Source organism: Muscardinus avellanarius (genome assembly GCF_963383645.1).
Source record: "Muscardinus avellanarius genome assembly, chromosome: 2".
Lineage (NCBI taxonomy): Eukaryota > Metazoa > Chordata > Mammalia > Rodentia > Gliridae > Muscardinus > Muscardinus avellanarius.
In genome coordinates this window covers 135,395,863-135,417,668 of record NC_137787.1, presented here as the reverse complement: position 1 = coordinate 135,417,668, position 21,806 = coordinate 135,395,863, and the positions used below count along the sequence as shown (strand labels likewise).

Below are 21,806 nucleotides of genomic sequence, written 5' to 3'. Positions count from 1 at the left end.
AAGATATGAGAAGAGAAGAAATACAGGCATCATCTCCCCAGGTTAGTAGGATTGCAAAGAAAATGTGGCCTCTCCAGCATGCTTTGTCAGCAAGTTAGACTCCTGGTTTCACATTTCATACAAGTTTATAAAGTTATAAATTTATCCAGAAATGTTTTGTTTTTAATCCACACCCATTAACCCTTAGTGATTATCAGAATTGCTTTTGGGGTGAAAAATAACCTTTGGGTTCTGAGGTACACTGAATGGGACAACTGTGCTAAGATTCAAAAATTATCTCATGGAGTACACTGACACTCACTCTGAAAGGCATAGATGGCAGAGTATTCCTTAAGACTCAGGCAAAATCATTTTCATTAATACAAAGTCCCTAAAGTACAAGATGTAGAACTGAAAGATGAACAAGCAGTGAGTCAGTCGTTCAGATAATTCAAAAAAAAAAGTATTCTCTCTAATGAGAAGACAAAGAAGCTCAGTGTATTCAGTGAATAGAGCTAACCCAAACAAGATTTTTTTTACTGGCAATGTGAAGTTGCTGATGTTTCTTGGAGGGTGTTCAGAGTCTCAGGTTGATACACTGTTCCCTCCCACTGCACTGACATGTATATAAACTCTTGAGCTCTCCAAAGCCCACTGCCAGTCTGTGGACTAACTGCAAGAGAGAGGTTCAACATGATTCTTTTCTTACCCATATTTTCTCTGTTCCTGCTGTTTGTTGTTAACTCTGCAGACGCCAATGGTTATTATGACAAGGTCCTGGCTCACAGCCGGATCAGGGGTCGAGATCAGGGGTAAGTCAATGGTCTGGTTTTACAAACTTTTTTTCCCTTAACTATACAAGTATACATAAAGTTCTTTATATATGCTCTTCTGGGCGTTTTTGTTTTCTGCTGATTGCAAGGCGATAAAAAAAGAGGAAAATGAATATCGTGTGATATATGTGTGTATTTTAAACTTTTTAAGAATTGCTGTCAAAATAGCAAATATAATTACTTCTTATAAAAAAGCATGTGATGTTAGTCTAATTAACAAATTTTAGTGAGACATTTCTTTATTATTCAGTTTATTTATGTTTTTTAAATTTTCTTCACAATTCTATAATAGGGTTTTCAAAATTAGAGTATCCTTTTTAAGGGTTTATCACTTTGTAAATGGCTATGAAATATCTTACATGATGTGAAAGCAAATTTTACTTAGATTATGTATGAAAATTAAGTGCTGGGTAATGTAACTAGGTCTCTAAATTCCTGAAGTATATTGCTATTTCATAGGATAATCACAAGAGCAACTTAGTATTACTAAAAGTTATAGATGTAGTTTAGTAACTTAGCCAACATTCATACTTCTTTTATGTAGTTTTTGGCACTTTTCCCTTTGCCTCACAGGGCCTTTCATGATTCTTAAAGGCTCCCTTGACTTATAGTGGAAATAAAACTTCCATATCCTTAAAAGAAAAAAAAAACATTTAAAATTGTGGCAGAGGATGCTTAATTCTATTGCTCCCATTAAAAAATAAATTTTTCTATATGCAATCATATTGTTTAGAAGCTAATTTTAGCACTAACTTACATTCATAATTACCAAGAAAATCACAAAGTGGAAACTCTACATAGTAAAATTGTCTCTTTTGCTCTTTGATTTCTCTTTGTCCCAGTCAATCCTGAAGCCATCCCATTTCCCCAAGTGAGTACATGTTGAGTTTAGAAAGGGTCAACAGAACACCCACTATTAAAAATAATAAGACAGCTTGGGAGGCTGAAACAGGAGGATGACATGTTTGAGGATAGCTTCAGCAATTTAGCGAGACCCTCAGCAACGTAGTGAGACCCTGTTTCAAAGTAAAAAAAAAAAAAAAAGGGCTGAAATATATCTCTGAGGTAGAATGTGTCTGGGTTCAATCCAAGAAGAAGCGGAGGAGGAAGAGAAGGAGGAAGAAGGGGAGGAGGAGAAGGAGGAGAGGCATAAAAAATAAAATGATTATATTTTTATATATTATAATTATATTTGAGTATTTCTGTTAACTTATTGAAATATTGATATTTTGCTACCTAAAATATATAATTCTCTCTCCCAATAGACTTTAGTTTTTCCAATGATTCAGGAGAATTGGACCAGGAGCTAAACTTGTGCCTGGTGAAAATCATACCTTTGACTATGAAATGCATGCCCTAACATTTTTGTTACCAGTTTAACCATCTGACCTAGACTACAAAAAAGTAATCACTATTAGTACCTTAACTCATTTCCTTTCTTCTATTCTCCAGCCCAAATGTCTGTGCCCTGCAACAGATTTTGGGCACCAAAAAGAAATACTTCAGCTCTTGTAAGAACTGGTACCAAGGAGCCATCTGTGGAAAGAAAACGTGAGTCTCATTTTTCTCCTCATTTTCCCTTCTCGGAGGTAACATGGAGATACATGAGCCTTCCCTTGGGCATGCACACCATTCTTGAAAATAAAGTCTAAGATTGTGAGTTTTTTTAAAGAAAGGATCACATATATGAGTAAAGAAACTTCCGTTGCATCTCCACCCTTAATAGTGGAACTCAGATTTCTCCTTGAGTTCTCATCTTGTAAGACCAAGAGGAGGCCAGCAGCATGGTGATGTGACTTGGCATGGGATTGGTAGGAGGGAGTAACTGTTGTTTCTGCTCCTGTTTTTTGCATCTTGTCTATTTGGTCCTCCTTCTTCTTAGGCAAATCAGACTTTGTACCTCAGTTTCTTCACAGTACTTATACAATGAGCCTCAGGAGCAAATTGATTTGAGTCATAAGAGATTTGATACTAAAAATGAATGATTGCCTCAAGTCATTTGAGAATTATCTAAAGTATACTAGCTTAATGTAGCATTTCATCAAAGCTTGACATTGGAATAACTTCAACTTCATCTCTTCATTTAACCCAGTGATTCTTGGTTTAACTGCCAGGCCCCCAGGTCCACAAAGGCCATCATTATATTTAATACTCCACTAGCTAAATAGATGGTTGCTCTTTTAGTTATACATTACACTAACTTAAAACTTTAAAAAAGCATTATTTATTGTTTAGTACACATGCTTGTGGACTCTTCAACCATGAATATTGGTAGAAAAAATATCCCCACAGAGTCCTCCCTTGACATGGAGGAAGCTGAGTCATAGAATGAATGAGGTACTAAGTCAGAAAGGGTGGAGATGCCATCCACAGGCAAGGAGACAGTAAAAAGAGCCCTGCTTCCGATGAACTTAGACCTTGCTGTCAGCAGGAAGAATCTAAAGAACTTGTGTAACACATGGTACACTGTGTGGAACCCAGTTACCCTAAAGAGACTGGGAAAAATTGATAACAACTTATTTCTAACCCAATAGTATTGGAACATAGACTTAATATGAAGTCCCCTAACATCTTGGAGCCTCTCCCTGTGAAAAACAGGTTTCTCGCTTATATTATAGGACTTCTTAGATGATAAAATGATGACTGTGTAAGAATAGTTCTTACCAGTTGCTCTTACACTTAAACTATTTTAAACAAATATATGCATGTCAGTAGGAAAAAAAGAGTTGTGAATAGATGCCTACTTGAAATGCAAAGGGTTGTCTTCATTTTCAAGAAAAACTCATGTATATAAGGCCCATCACCTTAGCTGGACTCTATCTCCCCAAGATAACCAAGCCCAGAACCTCACAGGACTTGCTCCTGGTTTCCTGTTCATTGACTCAGTGGCTGAATGTTACTAGCTTGGTGTTATTTTTTGACCCAGACATTATTCCTATTCATTTGAAGACATCTGCTAGACTTGTGAGTCATTCACAGAATTCTAATGCAAGTCCATGTTTGCAATTATGTCCTCAACACTGCAAGCCAGGCTCCACTTGGGGACGGGTCCTCTTCTCTTTGTTCTTTACACTCTGGTGTACCAAATTTGGAACTCATGCTAATTAGAAAATAAAGAGCCTGATCTCTGAATATTTAAGGAAAATTTTATAACATTCTTCCTGGAGGTTTAGGAAGTATGCTATCATCTTACTTTAACCATATAAATATATTATCGATGTCAAAGTTTATACATAGAACAAGCCAAGATTCTTTACTGCTTTCTATTAAAAAGAACAAACAAATAAAAAAGTTATTTGAAACTGGACCTTTTACCAGAAATGTAACAATGACTCCTTTGTTTCTTTATATTAGCTAATTTTCCCCCAAATAGCTCCATTTTTGCAAACATACTTACATATGTGCACTTAAATAAATGCAAATACTAGTTTCAATATTGATGAGGAGAATGGTTAATTTGCCATCTGCTTGCTTCTGATACCATTTCCAGAGATATCATTAACACTTTATGTTATCAATTGACAGAAATGTTTGCCTTCTGGTTCAATAGTTTCTTTGGGAATTTGGAGGAAGTAAACTAGGAATGCCTAATGCAAACCATGAACTCTCTAGGCTTAAGATGTATACATAATATACATTGGACCAGTGATAAAGTACTCTGTAGATTCCGTTTAGAGAATGTCAGTGACGTTTTCAGCTGGTATTCAATGAAATCTTAAATACTATTTAGAAAGAAAAGATTGAACTTCATGTTTCAAGCCATTCATAGTAATGTTATTTCTTTACTCTTACTTTGTTCGACTGACCATATGGGAACACTGATTGAGTCTTATGTAGCATAAATGTTATGTTATTTTGGGAAACACTGCATTAAACACTGATTAGAATATATATATATTCCAATCACCACACTATCAGCTGAAATTACAATCAACTGTTTTTGAAATTACTTTTCCATCTGGTGCATTATATCTCTACATTAGAACTGATTTGGGGGTCATATTAACCTGTTATAGAAATTTTTGTTATGTTAATAATTTCCTGCTCTATTCACTATTTTTCTTCAAGTCTCTAAGTCCATCTGCATCTCATTATTTTTACCATTTACAATATGTGTTGTCTAGTGTGTAAGCAATTTTAATACATGCCTTGACATTCAAATAACCAAATTTATTTGTAGATATCCACGTAAATAAATTTTCAGCAGCCATATTAATATCTTCATAAAATTTCCACATACTTCATATATTTTTCCTCATCTCACCTATTCTTTAACTCATTTAATTTAGAGTTATTTTAAATTGGCATTTCCCAGTTTTTTCTGTATTTTATCCATTTATGTTTCTTAGGTAAATGTTCTAAAACTTTTTTTCCCCCAACATAGAGTAAAAGGAATCCAAGATCACAAATAGAACCAAAAATCATGTACAGTTAGCAAACCTGACTTTGATTTGAAGATATTTATTAATTTATTTTCAGTTGTGCAAATAAAATTTCTTATATCACTAAAATTTTAGTTACTGGGAATTTGTGTTTATGCTTTTAATTACACTAAAAAAAGGTTTTTATTCTTAAACTTGGCTGTCATTTTCCTAAAGATGTCCAAATTTTTTCATTAATTTATACTCATGAGTACAATTCTCACACTAGGTAAAAAGACAGAAATGAAGTAGTGTCTGAATTAGCTACTTTGTGTTTACTTACTGAGTTGCAAAGTAATTAACCTACAAGTATCTGCTTACTTTGTATGATAAATAATTTATCAATAAATATTACAATGCTATCTTTTCCCCTTTTATTTGTAATAGCCTATTTCCAATTACTCTTTGATACATTCTTTATATTTCTACTGAAAACAACATAAATCACTAGGTAAATTTTTAATTAAAAATTCTACTTATGATAGATCATGAAAAAGTCCAGAAAATGTTCTGTGTGCGGAGTTTATAGTGAAAAATTAAAATAATTAGGTAGACTATTTTAATATACTATTTTCTCTCAAAATATAGAAAATGAGAAAAAGTAACTTTGAGTATATCTTTTCTAGAATTTACTGGTCTATAGCCTTAATTATTTCTGTAAAACAACACATTTTTTAAACTTTAACAGGGAAACATTTTTTTGAATGTGGTATTTTTAACAATTGAAAACAAATGTATTTACATTATTTTCAAACTTCACAAAAATTAGAATAAATAAAATTTAAAGGTTCTAATTACCATGATCAAAATAATAATTCTAATGACAATTCAAACCAAAAATAATATTATTTTAGTTAGAAATAAAATGGTATTTTATGGATTACAATGGGTTTATATATTTTCTAATGTTTGTAAGAACTTTATACTAATGAATTATTTCTAGATCATTGTAGTTTTGTATCCTACAAGCATTCTTCTATTTGAGATTCACAACTACGTTGTGAGTATTATTACTACTATAACCATGTTAAACATTTGGAGAAACTGGAACTTTATTAGATAACTTGCTCAAGGTCATATGTCAACTAACTAGTGAAACTGGAATGCAAACTCCATTTTTATGGATCACAATTATAAGACCCAGATAAAAATATATTGGTGCCAGGGAGTCTAGAAACCTCTAGACTTTCAATAAATCAAGGCAATAAGTAATATATTTTATCAAGATTCTGTCAAAACTTATCCTATGTAGTTTTCCATTGTAATATAAATTTTCTTTCAATATACAGGACTGTATTATATGAATGCTGCCCTGGCTATATGAGAATGGAAGGAATGAAAGGCTGCCCAGCAGGTAAATCTAAATTTTCTGAATTAAATTAGCAACGTATCTTACATAAAGACAAAGAGTTGAGATAGCTTATGGAGAAGCTGTGTGTGTGTGTTTGTGTGTGCGTGAGGGGGGGTACTATCATAAATCCAAGATAAGGCAAGTATGTTGTCTTGTATGTAAGTTAAGTATGTCTGTAATCCCAGTACTTGGGAGGCTGAGGTAGGATGGTGGCAGATTTGAGGCCAGTGTCAACACCTGAGTGACACTGTCAGCTACTTAGTGAGACCCTATTTCAAAATAAAAACTGGCTGAGGGTATAGCTCAGAGGTAGAATGCCCCTGGGTTCCCTTCCCAATACCAAAATTAACAAACAAATAAATAAATAAGGACAAAAAGTCTTTATACAAATTTTTTGATTTGAACTTGTTTTGAAACATGGCATGGCGTCTACTACTTAACAATTAGACATTAAGTAGTAGATGCTAAACTTAACATTCTCTTCTTGAATGACTCTGATAATATAATGTTTTTAATAATGAAACCTGATTTTCAGGATTCTGCCAACTACAGCAAAAGCTCGTCTATTTCTTCCTTAAAATGACTGATATACAGGTCACTGATGATCAGCTATCCTCTCTTCCTCAACAGAGTCTTTTATTCTCTGAATTGATAATCCCAGTTTTTAATGCAACACAGACACGAGAGCCCTCACACCATGGGTGGCTCATAGAAAGTCTGAGGCCAGTAATAATTTTTTCTGAATGTAATTATGAGCTGTGATAATCTGAACAGCTGAGAGATTATCAAGACAAGTACCTCATTTTCCTACCCTACACATTGGTGAAAGTACTTGGTAACTATGTCATATGATTAGCACATACTGAGTATGTCATCAACTAATATTGATTGATTATATATTATTTTATGAAGCTACTATCAAGAGATATATCTAGGATTTTTTCCAGTTGAGGCATAGAACTTATATAGAACCCTGATATATATAACTTGATTAATTTTGACTCGATTTTTTCATTTTTTGAATTCTTTTTAGATTCTGATTTTATTTTTTAATTTATTAACTGTGTCACCTCATCTTGGGATCTTTATAAATGCAAAACCTATTTCTCCTATTATAGTGTCCAAAGTACAATAAATTTTAAATCAAATAGTGTCAGAAAAATAAGTTGTCTGCATATTGCTACATAATTATTTTCAGGTTGACAACCATATATGAATCTTTCTTATGACATACAGAAGAAATATTCTGAAAAATGTATACATTTGAATCTGTCTCCTTACTAAAAACAAATAGGTCTACATAATTCTTCTAGGAATCCAAATTTTTAAAAATTATAGATTTAAATATCAGTATTAGCTGGGCGTTTTGGTGTACACTTGTAATCCTAGCATTCCAGAGGCTGAGACTGGAGGATCGCGGTTCACATACAGCCTCCACCCCCAGTACCACAAAAAAAACAAAAACAGAACAGTATTATCCTATTTAGGAGCTCAAACCAACACGATAAAAATTGTTACCTTTGCCATTCTCAGGAAGAATTAAATAACATATTTTTTTCAGTAAAATAATCATATTTTCTCATAATTCTAATTGAACTATTATTGATATAGAAAGATTGATACCCAAATAGACTGTTGATCCAAAGTCCTAGTTTAAAACTCAGTTTTCCTCAACACAAAGGATGTGTGAAATAATAGTTTTGGAAATTATTCTATAATTCAGCACTCAGAAGGCAACTTTAATGTAAAATTGATGAGTTAGCTGGGCATGGTGGTGCATGCTTGCAATCCCAGCACTTAAGAGGCTGAGACAGGAGGATCACACAGTTTCAAAGCCAGCCTCAGGTACTTAGTGAGGCTCTCAGCAACTTATTGAGATCCTGTTTCCAAATAAAGTATGAAAATTGATCTGGGAGTAGAGCCTGGAGGTAGAAAAGCCCCTGGGTTCCACCCCCAGTACCAAAAATAATAAATAAATAAATAAATTAATTAATTAATTTAAAAAATTGATTACTTGTGGAATCTTATTGCTAAAATTATTAGTTAAATGTATTGTGGGATTTTTTTAGTGTAAAGTTTAAATGATTGTGGTATAATTTTCTTTAAATATTAACAAGTACTCACCCATCTCTTGGTTTCAGTTATGCCAATTGACCATGTTTATGGCACACTGGGCATTGTGGGAGCCACCACCACACAGCATTATTCTGATGTCTCAAAACTGAGAGAAGAGATTGAAGGAAAAGGATCATACACATACTTTGCACCGAGTAATGAGGCCTGGGACAACTTGGATTCTGTAATTTATTATTTTCTTAATATATCTACTTTTGCTATCTTCACTTCATTTTACTTTGATATTCATAAATATTTTATATTTTTCTATTGGATATACATGAGAATATATATAAAATGATGAGTACTGGAAGAAGATATGAATTTTCATACACTCATAAAGGGAATGACTCCATAGCAGACTTACGGATTAATTTAAAAAGAGAAACAAGAATAGACTGAAAGGGTGTTTATTAATACTATATTTCACTATTTTTCTTTTGCCTTTCTGGATGTGGGAAAATGCATGTAATTTTAAGTGGCATATTCAATAGACAGGAATGTAGCTGTTAGGTTAGTACATTTGCTGTGTGGTTAATAACTTGAATTAAAGAACTCTTATGGTTGTCCTTCCCTGCATATCAACCACTTCTCTAGTTTATTTTGATAACTCCTCTTCCTTTCTGCTTTAAGAGTGGAATTTATAAAAAATCTCTTTAAAGATCCACACTCATTTTATTCATATTTTGATGACTTCAGCTTACACTATAGATCATATAGCCATAAAATTTATATTTCTGTCTTTTTCCCCTTGAAACCCCAGCAAAGTATTCTTAATGTCCATCTTAATATTTCCTCTTTGATATGCAATCTGTGTCTTTAAATGAAAGTTATCTAACACATAAGCCATTTCCCCCCTTCCATAAGTAATTGCTTTCCAGTGGTCTTTCTTCCATAATTGATGCAGCAGTCATAACATTCACATTTGAAAGTTGCATGTCATCCTTACCTCACCTCTCTTCAGTATTTACAAACTACTTTTAACCATCACATTTCATGTTTCATCTAAAATAATCCTCTTAACTAATATTGTCCTTTCTGCTGTTCTCTGCCACTCCAATGGCCTTCCAACAGTCCAGGTCCAATCAATACATTCCAATGTCACAAAATCTTCAGTCTTTCCTCATTGCCCAATCAATGTACTCCTTATTCAGGAATTAAATTCCTTTACATTATCGCACCACACACCTTTTTTACGTGTCTTTCTCAATATTATTTGAGAAACATAACAGTATGGTGTGAGAAAAAGTAGACAGTGTTTACTCTCCAGCATTTGCCTGGGTCAGCCACTGGACTCAGAATGGCGATGGCCATCAGGCCATTCCTACCCTTTTAAGTCCTGTCTATTCATCCATGTCCATTTCCATGACCCTTTAAGAATAATTGAAATTCTTCATTTGACCCTAGAAAACACTTATTCTCCTACATCCTAAATCTTACTCTACTTACTTTTACCTACTGCGCTATGGTGAGCGCCATAGTTATTGAGATTTCACTTTATTTTATCATTGTATTTCATGATCCATCAAGTACAACATGATGTGCTACATGGTACTGGATAAAATAAAAGGTCCAGGATGGTTGAACTCTTGATTTTGTTATAGAATAAACAAAATCCTTATTAAAAATCGAGGGTTACATAAAAATATAATGTCATTTTTGTTCATCTCTCTCTTAAAGTATTTTAAGTTTCTGATAATATATCTCTCTAAGCCTTTCTGTCAAGATTGTCTCTTCATCAACATAATCATTTGAAAATTTTATTTTTTACCTCCAGCACAAAATCCAAATGCTTTATCTGATTCAGCACTCTTAGCTGAGTACATGAAATTATGAAATTCCTAATCAATTTGAATAATAATATTATTAAGTTACTAATGTCAATTTAGTATGATTATCATCTGATAATACATTAAGAAAATAACAAGAGAGTAAATAGACTGATCATACGAATTTCAAGAATAAGTCACAATAAAATAAACTTTTATCGCCGGGCGTGGTGGCCCACGCTTGTAATCCCCGCGCTTGGGAGGCAGAGACAGGAGGATCGCGCAGGTTCGAAGCCAGCCACGCGCTGGCTTAGGAGACCCTGTTTCCAAATAAAAATGTAAAAGTAGGTCTGGGAGTGTAGCCCGGAGGTAGAAGGGCTTCCAGGAACCCCAGTACCACCAAAAAAAAAAAAAAAAAAAAAAACTTTTATCATTTCAATTTTTACTAGGATATACGAAGAGGGTTGGAGAACAACGTAAATGTTGAACTACTGAATGCTTTACATAGCCACATGGTTAATAAGAGGATGTTGACCAAGGACTTGAAAAATGGCATGGTTATTCCATCGATGTACAACAATTTGGGGCTTTTCATTAACCATTATCCTAACGGCGTAAGTTTTATTTATAAAATGTATATTTTTGGATAATGTCTCCTTTATTTATGTCTATTTTTACATAATGTTCACAGAAATACTAATATGTTAATGATAATATAGAAATACTTACGATGTTCACCAAAATTAGGGCATGAAAATTTTCAATCTAGTTACTATCTTTTACTAAAGATCATGAAAGATAAATGACATTGGCAGTTCACTGACCAGTACACTGAGATGTTCCAGAATAGGAAATTTAGTAGCTGATATGTTTTAAATAATTTGTATAGATAGAAAAAAAGAATAATAAGAAAAGTCTTCTTTTATTCACTCTCTGGCTACTACACTGATTGAGATTTTCATGTATTTGGATGAGAGTCTTTGTGAGAAACTCTCCACAGGGTCATAGGATTCTTTCCACAGTCAAACCTCCAGGGAGGAAAAGGTCAGTTATAAGCAATCCTCAGAAAGCTATGGCAATATAAATTATTATTTTTGCAATAATTATCTGTTTTATTTCTCAGAACTTATTTTCAGACTAATTAATATCTATGTAATTCATTGGCCTATATTAGAAATTTTTGTGACTAGTAAAGAAAAAGAAAAGTAATAATTCAAACAAAAAAGCTTTTGCCCTAGTTTTTAAATACTTTTATTGGTAACAATGTAATCTCACATCATTATGTAATTCAGAATGATAGGGACATACATACACATAGCATTTGGTGAGCTTTCCCCAGCTTCCTCCCCAATCCTCTCATATGTACATAGGTCATGTTTTTAGACATGCTATATGTAATAAATGACCTGGGTTCTGAACCGGTTTTGTGTTCTCTTAGATTATTTTAGATACAGTAATATATGTCTTCACTCACACCATTTACTTTCAGAATGTAGGTTCCTTCATCTAATACTTATTAGAAGAAACAAGAACGGGGAATGCGTTTGTTGTCTCAGTGGTCAATGGTGAGCTCTGATTTCAGTTTTACTTTCCTAAATAATTACAGGTTGTCACTGTTAACTGTGCTCGAATCATTCATGGAAACCAGATTGCAACAAATGGGGTTGTGCATGTCATTGATCGTGTCCTTACACAAATTGGTACTTCAATCCAAGATTTCATCGAAGCAGAAGATGACCTTTCATCTTTTAGAGTAAGTACATGAGCAGATTGTCTTGGACCACTGAAATTCCTCCTCTTTTCCTATCAAAATCTAGGACCAATAAAAATGCTATTAAACAATTCTGGCAGAAATGTAACATACATTTCATGAAATGAAATGATTTTCACTTTATACAGGAGAAGTCATCTCATCTGAAATATTTGCACAGACATGATTGATAAAGCATGATTAGTTGCATGACTGCATTGTATTTCATTGATTTAAGATATCTCCATCTGGATGTTGTGTGTACTGTTGGATATTGCTATAGTCACACAAACATTGGCAGAATTCCCTCTCTGGCAAACAGTTTGAGAAAAGTTGGAAAGGACATACTAGGTTGTGCCAAGAAAGGACTGTTTTAAAGATCTAACAAGAACAAACTTTTTTAGTGAAGAGATCAACTCCCTCATGTCATTCTGAGCTAAGTGTGTTGTAATTCTCTTAGGAATCTGTAATGTATAATCCTCTGAAAAGCACATTTGTGTTTCAGGCCGCTGCCATCACCTCTGACCTTCTGGAATCCCTTGGGAGAGATGGCCACTTCACACTCTTTGCTCCCACCAATGAGGCTTTTGAAAAACTCCCAAGAGGTGTCCTAGAACGGATCATGGGAGACAAAGTGGCTTCTGAAGGTAATAAAGTGTCTCCCTCTATGAGAAATCTCCCAGAACTTTGGGAAGAAAAGAAAAAGAGGCCAGTTCTTGACGATCATATCAGCTTTGATAAAGAAAGACAAAGAAAAAATTTATTGTTAGGTGCACTATAAAACCCTTTTTGATGTATTTTCTTGAAAGAATGGGCAGAATACAATTCTTAAAAAATAATTATATCCTTGTAAGATTACATACTAATGTATTGCTTTCAAATAAATAGTAGAACATAAAAAGGATGGGCAAGAGTTGAAAGGAAATAGAAGGTGATCAAATTTTAAGATAATATACATATTATGAAATGCTTTGATTCTGAATTTATGCTAAAAAGTATAATTGAGTTGAGAAAATTACAATTCCTTTGTGCTACCACTTACTGATACACAGGAGAATTTGGTTTCTTTCCAATCTCCTTTTTCATGGTCAAAAAGGCTTTGCATTGCGCTAACATATTTCATATATTTGGCCTATCTCAAAATACATTTAGCCAACTTAAGAAAATGAATTGTGGCCGGGCTTGGTGGTGCATGCTTGTAATCCCCGTGCTTGGGAGGCGGAGACAGGAGAATCACGCAGGTTCGAAGTCAGCCGTGCTGGCTTAAGAGACCCTGTTTCCTAATTTTAAAGTGTATAAAATAGGTCTGGGAGTGTAGAAGGGCTTCCAGGAACCCCAGTACCACCAAAAAAAAAAAAAAATGAATTGTGAGGAAGTTGGTCTAGATAATATAGAGAGGCATGTATTCCTATAGATGTCCTTAAAGTAAGTGTTTTCATCTTGTCTGCTGCTAGATACTGTCCCTACGGAATTATTTGTCTTACCAACCTCATTATAAATTAAGCACATTATATAAGGAGAAGCTAATATCTGATATTGCTTGAGATTTTTAGAAAATATATCACTAACAAATGACTTTACAGACCTTCCAAAAAGGCTCATCTTTTTTGCTTTTATATCAGAAGTTACTTTATTAAGATATCTGGAACTGAATTTACCACATTTTCTAGTACTTCAAAAATAATTTCTAAAGCTAATCTTCTCCCTAATTCCTATGAAGATGAGCTGTTCCTATTATAGGTTTGATAGGAAAAAATTTTAAAAACTTTCCTAGAACATAAACAAATAGTATTTTTAAATTTTTGCTTAATATTTAGGGCTTGCATATGCACTGTATTTCTTAGGTGTACTTAGTTGCACACTGAAAGTACATACTTTAAGAGTCAACTGTTATTTCCCTTGATCTGAAAGCTCGTATGTTTTATTTTTTTCTCCAGCTCTCATGAAGTACCACATTTTAAATACTCTTCAGTGTTCCGAGGCTATTATGGGAGGTGCTGTTTATGAGACCATGGAAGGAAACACAATTGAGATAGGATGTGAAGGAGACAGCATAACAATAAACGGAGTCAAAATGGTGAACAAAAAAGACATTGTGACAAATAATGGTGTGATCCATTTAATTGATCAGGTCCTCATTCCTGATTCTGGTGAGTATTCATTTTATGTATCATTTTACTTACTAATATTTACCAATGGTGGTGTCTGAAAAGTTAAGTTCATGACAAATGAATGTGAAATATAAAGAATTGCATTAGCAACACAAACATAAGGTGTGAACAATGAGCTGGCTCTGTGCTAAGCAAGTAGCCTGATAATCACAGGAGTTCCTTGCATGGAACTTTATCATTCCAGAGTGGTATAGTATCTAATATTTATAAAGGTTCTCACAGTGCCAGAGTTTTTTCTTATTAAACAAAATGAAAGATGGAACCAAATGATCAGCTTTGTATTAAGTAAAAAAGCTGTGGTCTCCACAAGGGTAGAAAGAAATGAGAGGCGAACAATAGAAGATTAAAGGAAACTCATTGGAAGACAGAAAGAAGAACTTTCTTATGAAACTCTTTGTGATTATCAATCCCTCCCCCACAAACACACACACACTCACCCATGGAAACTGGAATCTCCTAACTAGAAAAAGGCAAGGTGTCTTAATATATTGACATTGCAGTAAATAGCTAACAATTTTAGGAAAGAGCCAAGAAATGATTTACTAATTTCATGATGACGGTGATATAGATGATGACATTATTAGGATGCTGATGGTTTATTTTATAGCCAAACAAGTTACTGAGCTGGCCGGAAAACAGGAAACAACTTTCACAGACCTCGTGGCTCAGTTGGGCTTGGCATCATCTCTGAAGCCAGATGGAGAGTACACTTTGCTGGCACCAGTGAACAATGCCTTTTCTGGTATGTACTCAACACTCTTTTTCTGCTTTCCTCCCCAAAGAATTTTGTTCTTCAGCATGATTATTTGCAATAAGAAGTAATGGGCTTTTTACAAGGTATTGATTAGTTTTTGAATTGGCTACACATACAACCTATTAGCTCTCTAGCATCTCTACTAAAATGTCCTTCATTTCAAAACACATAGGAGGCAAAAAATTTGTGATGAGGATTGTTCAGTTACCCTAGGACTCTAATTATATTTAATCACACATAAGGATGCTTTAATAGATCTTAAGAAAAATAAATATTGTCTGTTTACTTGACACCAACATAATAATATTTGAAGATAAACGGATGTATTTTGCATTTCTGAATCTGGAAAGTTTGGGTGTCAAATATCAATAAAAATGAGATTTTTATGCACTTTCATATCATGATGTGAAATATCAAATAAAATTTTCACCATATAGTTGCTATTCACCAACAATGTTCCAATTAATAAAAACTGACCCCTTTTCCTAAAAAGTAATTTCATATAATATATTTAAATTTGGGGGCAAAACTTAGTAATTAGAAAATTACACTTTTTGTGTTTTCCCCTGACTAAATTATCATATACAAAATTATGAAGTAGAAAAAAAACAAGTTCCTAGAAACATTATATTTCCTCTTTGTGATAATGATGTCCATATGTCCATATGTTTTCACATTAACCCATCTTTAAAAACTTTTATTCCTCGATTCTCTTTCGAGTAATAAGATGAATTTACAAATGATTCATCAATAGTCATTCATGTGATTAATGGACATCTACTTGTCATAAAAAAGTGTTGGCCATTATAAGGGTTTGGCTTTGTCCACTGACCACAAAAAAAGCAAGTCGCCCTTATAAAGATGAAGCACATTGTCTGAACTGCTTACCCCAATGTCATGATCATTTGATGCAATCTGTCACAGTTTATAATTGGTGGATTGAATTGCTAGCCTTGAACACTTGGTTCACTCATGTGAGTGTAGGGTTCATATCAATAGTATTATAAATTATCCATTTTCATATTTCTTTTTTTTGTGGGGATGGAACCCAGAAGCACTTGACCTCCAAGCTACACCTCCCTGCCCTACTTTTTATTCTTTAATTTGAAACAGGGTCTCACTAAGTTGCAGGGGGCCTCACTAAGTAGCTGAGTCTGTCCACAAACTGCAATCCTCTGGTCTCAGCCTCCCAAATGCTGGGATTACAAGCATGCACTACCACACCCAGCTTCATATTTCTTTTATCAAATGAAAGTTTAATGTTTTTCATATAGAATAATTGTCCTCTTTGGTGAATTTATTTACAGATGATACTCTGAGCATGGACCAGCGCCTTCTTAAATTGCTTCTGCAAAATCACATATTGAAAGTAAAAGTTGGCCTAAATGAGCTTTACAATGGACAGATACTGGAGACCATTGGAGGCAAACAACTCCGAGTTTTTGTGTATCGTACTGTAAGTGAATCAAAACACAATTAAATATCTAAATTGGCCTAAATATCAAATGACTTGTATGTGACAAAGACTGCTGTTACAACAAACATTTCCCAGAATTTTACAAATGTGGTTTTAATGGTAAATATTCATAGGAAGATTAGGAAACTGGGTAGCTTAGATAAAAAAAAAAAAAGACTGAAAAAATCCTCCAAAACTACTATGTCTAAATAACTCTAATAATTTGTATTTGTTTCATTAAGTAAATAACTTTATGTTTGAAAGCATAGACCACCTTAAAATCTAGAAACCACTAAAAACCCTCTAAAATAGGCTTTTCATAAATCAAGTACTTAATAGTTTATAAGATATTGCTATATAGGATCAAAAATATAGTGTTTTATTGTAATATCACCATTCAATAATGGAACCTTATTTGACTGAATTCCAAGATAATTTTTATTTTTAGAATTTTATTTTAGAAAATAAAATAAAAATTTATTGTAGAAAATTTTAGACTCTATAAAGTAGTACTATAGGACTTTTATCAGCAAGAAAACTTTAAGAAATATTCCTTATCAAAATTACTGTGCAACCAATAGAACTGTTTAGTTGCAGTCCAGGCAACATGTGTAGCTATAACTAAAAAGTTTCCAGGGAAGTCAAGCATTCCCTAGACTTGAGTATAGCACAGTCTTCACTTACCTTAGCTGTGGCTAATGATCCCATGGCACATATTTCATATTATGCAGTAAAAGAACTTTATACCTGCGCATGAATCACATTGGTTCAAAGAACTATAAGTGAACTAGCGATTGGATTTATAGTTGATTAAGTCTGACAGCCGAGAACACATAATAAATATTTATGAAGAGCATGGGAGGCATTTATTTCACGAAATTGTATGGTTAACATTTACCTAAAAATGATCTAGAGACATAAAAAGCAATGATGGAAAACTGAATAGTGGAATTCTGTAGAAGTTTTGCAGCTTATTGACAATAATCCCTGCCTGATTCTTAGGGTAGTTTTACTAGAAGTGGAAAACCAGTCAGGATGAGAAGATTACAGCCAGATTGGACACGACATTAAAAACAGAAAAGACAATTCTTTTCTCTCGCCTCAGAGATCAAGTAACTCTGCCAGATGCATTGGTCCATGCCTGTCATCCAGTACTTGGGAGGCTAGGATTGCAGGTTTATGGGCAGCCTCAACAATTTAGCAAGACTCTCTTTCAAAATAAATAAAAAAATGAAAAAGAGTGGTAGCTCAGGGGTAGAATGTAGTTGGGTTCAAGCTCCAAGACCAATAAATAAATAAAAATAGTCAAGTAACCTCTCAGAAGGGCCAGCACAGAAATATTATTATGTAAGTATATCACATGGAAAATTTCAAACAAGCTAACAGACATAATGTATCCTGCATTGTTCTGCTAGTCTGTCTGCATTGAAAATTCATGCATGGTGAGAGGAAGCAAGCAAGGAAGAAATGGTGCTATTCACATTTTCCGAGAGATCATCAAACCAGCAGAGAAATCCCTCCATGAAAAACTAAAACAAGATAAGCGCTTTAGGTAACTTTATTATTTTGCTCCTCCACAAAAGAATGACAAATACTGGTATATTTTTGTTTCACTCACAGTATCTCAAAAAGCATTTATTACTGAAAATTTAGAATAAGAATTCTATACAAATACTCTCAAAATTGATATATGTTTTGAATGTTATTTCATTTGGCTTCCTTATATAACCTAATGTAATTTTTGTGAATCAAAATATCTAATTTTCGATGTGTACTGAGTCAGCACACATTGGAAATTTTCTTACAAATAAGGTTTTAAAATTATAGTTGAGCCGGGCATGGTGGCACACGCTTGCAATCCCAGCATTTGGAAGGCTGAGACAGGAGGATCCAGGTTTCCAGACAGCCTCAGCTATTTAGTGAGGCCCATTGCAATTCAGTGAGACCCTATTTCAAAATAAAAAATAAGAAAATAGGGCTGGGGATATAGCTCAGAGTAGAATGTTCCTGTGTTCCAGCCCAGTACTGAAATAAACCAAAATTATAGTTGATACTAGCAAAGGCTAAATTGGCTAAATTACAGAATGTGAAATAAAGATTCTTCTGTTATAAGGAGTGACTTAGTCAAGTTTTATAAAAGAAAAATAGAGAGGAAGAAATGTTAAAGTTATGTTGTATATTTAAATCATTTACCCATGATAAGAAATTTTCTTAACAGGTAAATTACTTTTGAAATATGAAAATATATGATGAGGGTTCTCACTCTTTCCATAGTATATTCTCTAAGCATTGTGGGTCAGCATAGCTTAATTTAACTCTAACAAAATAAACATGCGTCCTCTTTCTTAGCATCTTCCTCAGCCTGCTTGAAGCTGCAGACTTGAAAGATCTCCTGACCCAGCCTGGAGACTGGACCTTATTTGCTCCAACCAATGATGCTTTCAAGGGAATGACTAATGAAGAAAAAGAAATTCTGATTAGTAAGTAGAAGTGAATGCCAGATATTTTCCTTTGATTTCAATATCTCAGTTTTATCTTGAGCTTTCCTGGCCAGATGTCTTCGTTCAGATTTATGAAAAACTCTAGTTTCTTTTAATCTACTTGGGATGTATGGAGGGTTACTATTAATATTTTTAAACTGCTTACACTACATTATTTTCTATTAAAAAGAAGTGATTGTGTGGCAGAGAAGGAAATGGTCATAATTTCAAAACCAATTTGATATTTTTCCTTCCAGTATCAGGTAATATTTTGGTTGATTTGATCAAAATGACTACTTTGACATAGCGTTGAAGGAACAATATGATGAGAAAATACAATATGGAAAATAATGACAAATAAATGTTTGATTTCTCACTCCTTGCTGTGCCAAAATGTCAGAAAATATGACTTGTTATTAAAGAAACATGTATCTTTTCCCTAGGGGACAAAAATGCACTTCAAAACATCATCCTTTATCACCTGACCCCAGGAGTCTTCATTGGAAAGGGATTTGAACCCGGTGTTACTAACATTCTAAAGACCACCCAAGGAAGCAAAGTCTACCTGAAAGGGGTAAGTTGTTCAGGATGAATTTATGCTCATCTGTCACTGATTTATCTTAATTTTAATTATTTCCTAAGTTTCTCATTAATATTACTCCTTCTTTGATAGGGAAATGAAACACTTCTGGTGAATGAATTGAAATCCAAAGAATCTGACATCATGACAACAAATGGTGTGATTCATGTTGTAGATAAACTACTCTATCCAGCAGGTTGGTCATTATTAAACTCACCAATAGACTGTCTTTTTCAATATGGACCTAAATTTTTATCTCACCCTTTTTAACCAATATTTATTGAATATTCCTTTTTACAGACCTACCTGTTGGAAGTGATCGGCTGCTGGAAATACTTAATAAATTGATTAAATACATCCAAATTAAGGTACAGAATGCCCTTGCATTTGTTGATAATATGTTTAACAGATATTTTCATTGTAATATAAGAGACCATGAATATGTGCAATAAAAAGTATACACTGGGATTTGCTTAGGCATGATTGGCCCTCCTGTAAAATATATTTGTTAGTTTTGACCAACAAATATATATTCCAAACTATTTGGGACCAAGTCATATACTGTTTTATGGAAAATGTTATGGTTAACCAAAGATGGTCATTATTCAAAAAATTTAGTCTAATTCATAAGAAAAAATGTATATATGCAAATCTACATACTATTAAATGTTCTTGCTACTAAATATAATGGGAAGATTAAATTTTTATAAAAATTGTTACATTGCGTTAATGGAAAAATAATATTTTGCTCCTTCAACTTTATAGAATTAAATTAGAAAAATATAAAATAATATTTAATAAATATATTTAGCATTGGATTGTTTTCTATAATTTCAAAACTCTGAGTAACAAATTTAGGGATTTTTATGACATCTAACCTGATAGCAAGAAATAGTGACATGATTTCTATGAGAATTTCATTTCTTTTAAGTATTAAGTGTGATGGTAGCTTTCCTGTTTTTATTTAATAAGAATTAATGTGGTGACATGACATTGTATATGCATCTGCTACATTTCATGTTACTAAATATAAACATCTATTTTCAGTTTGTTCGTGGTAGCACCTTCAAAGAAATCCCCATGACTGTCTATAGTAAGTATATGATGAGTATTGGCCACAAAAATAACATTTTCCCTTGTATTTACAAAAATTGTTGATAATCTGGTATTTAGAGTTTCAAACAATAACAAATTTCATTCTACATGGAACAGGGCTTGAGGTCTTGGAGAGGACTCTCAGTCTTGGCCATATCTGTCAATTCCATGAAAGTACTTCCCCATTCATTAAAAAAACAGGAGTGATATGAAAAATATGTTGAAATAAAGTATTAACATGACAAGGAAACATTTTATTTTTAAAGAAAGGATGCAAAGAGAGAGGAGATGGCTAAGAGGTGCTCCAGAGCTCCTGAAAATTCAAACCGTGTGGACACAGAAATACCATAGCTAAATGAGTCATTATCCATTCTACCCTCCAACCCTGAGCTACTTTCAGGCAGAATTAGAAGCACATGCCAAAGAATCCCAATATTTATGAGATAGAGCTTCAAAATTTCTCCCCATCCAAATTTGGAGAAAGGAACACAAAATCTTTTATGTGAAAATCGGAATGTTTCTTGATTTTAGGTTCATTTATCTCTGAAACTACCAGATTATCAAAATTAAACCTCAACTCCTTAACAATAGTAAATGGTCCTTGTTCTCATGAGTGACACTGATAGAATATCTACCTTAAGTGGTTTTCCTCCCTTTGTCTTTTTTCTTCCTTTCATTATAGCTTTCAAAGCAGAAGCTCTTTTCATTTTGTTTTGGCTCTAGAACTCAACACTCCAAATATATCAGTGACGAAAATATTATCTTAATCCCCACATTTATTCTGGCTAGAAAATTATTATATTTCATATGATGAATATTCAGTTACTTAATTAAGAACATTTTCCTAAAGATTCACCCTAGTTGTGGAAAAGGAGCAGAGCCAATGTAAGGAGCAAAACAAAATGTCTGCTGCTCTTCTTGACTTAAATTCTGTGATGACAATGTGTAATTCCAGCGCCAGACCAGCTCAGCACTGTCTTAAGGATTTAATTTGAATATGATGATTCTTTATTCCATGTGTCAGTGCAAAATTTTCACTTACGATGAATCAA

General features: G+C 33.4%; 1 protein-coding gene across 11 annotated transcripts in view; it reads left to right on the top strand.

Annotated features, from left to right (window-relative positions):
- Nucleotides 1–600: 600 nt before the first annotated feature.
- POSTN (periostin) overlaps nt 601–21,806 on the top strand; it is a gene marked incomplete at both ends in the record, with an annotated part of 33,463 nt that continues 12,257 nt past the window's right edge. For 9 of the 11 annotated variants that reach the window (XM_080689970.1, XM_080689978.1, XM_080689977.1 and 6 more), the window contains 16 exons: nt 673–791; nt 2,265–2,363; nt 6,523–6,587; nt 8,726–8,883; nt 10,918–11,082; nt 12,075–12,221; nt 12,724–12,865; nt 14,156–14,368; nt 14,997–15,131; nt 16,451–16,599; nt 18,015–18,151; nt 18,949–19,079; nt 19,523–19,653; nt 19,753–19,855; nt 19,960–20,027; nt 20,707–20,752. In XM_080689970.1, the coding sequence (XP_080546096.1) occupies nt 673–791; nt 2,265–2,363; nt 6,523–6,587; nt 8,726–8,883; nt 10,918–11,082; nt 12,075–12,221; nt 12,724–12,865; nt 14,156–14,368; nt 14,997–15,131; nt 16,451–16,599; nt 18,015–18,151; nt 18,949–19,079; nt 19,523–19,653; nt 19,753–19,855; nt 19,960–20,027; nt 20,707–20,752 (2,008 nt within the window). Of the gene's footprint in view, nt 792–2,264; nt 2,364–6,522; nt 6,588–8,725; nt 8,884–10,917; nt 11,083–12,074; nt 12,222–12,723; nt 12,866–14,155; nt 14,369–14,996; nt 15,132–16,450; nt 16,600–18,014; nt 18,152–18,948; nt 19,080–19,522; nt 19,654–19,752; nt 19,856–19,959; nt 20,028–20,706; nt 20,753–21,806 lie in introns of all 11 variants that reach the window. The other 2 variants (XM_080689968.1, XM_080689969.1) reach the window with 2 other exon arrangements.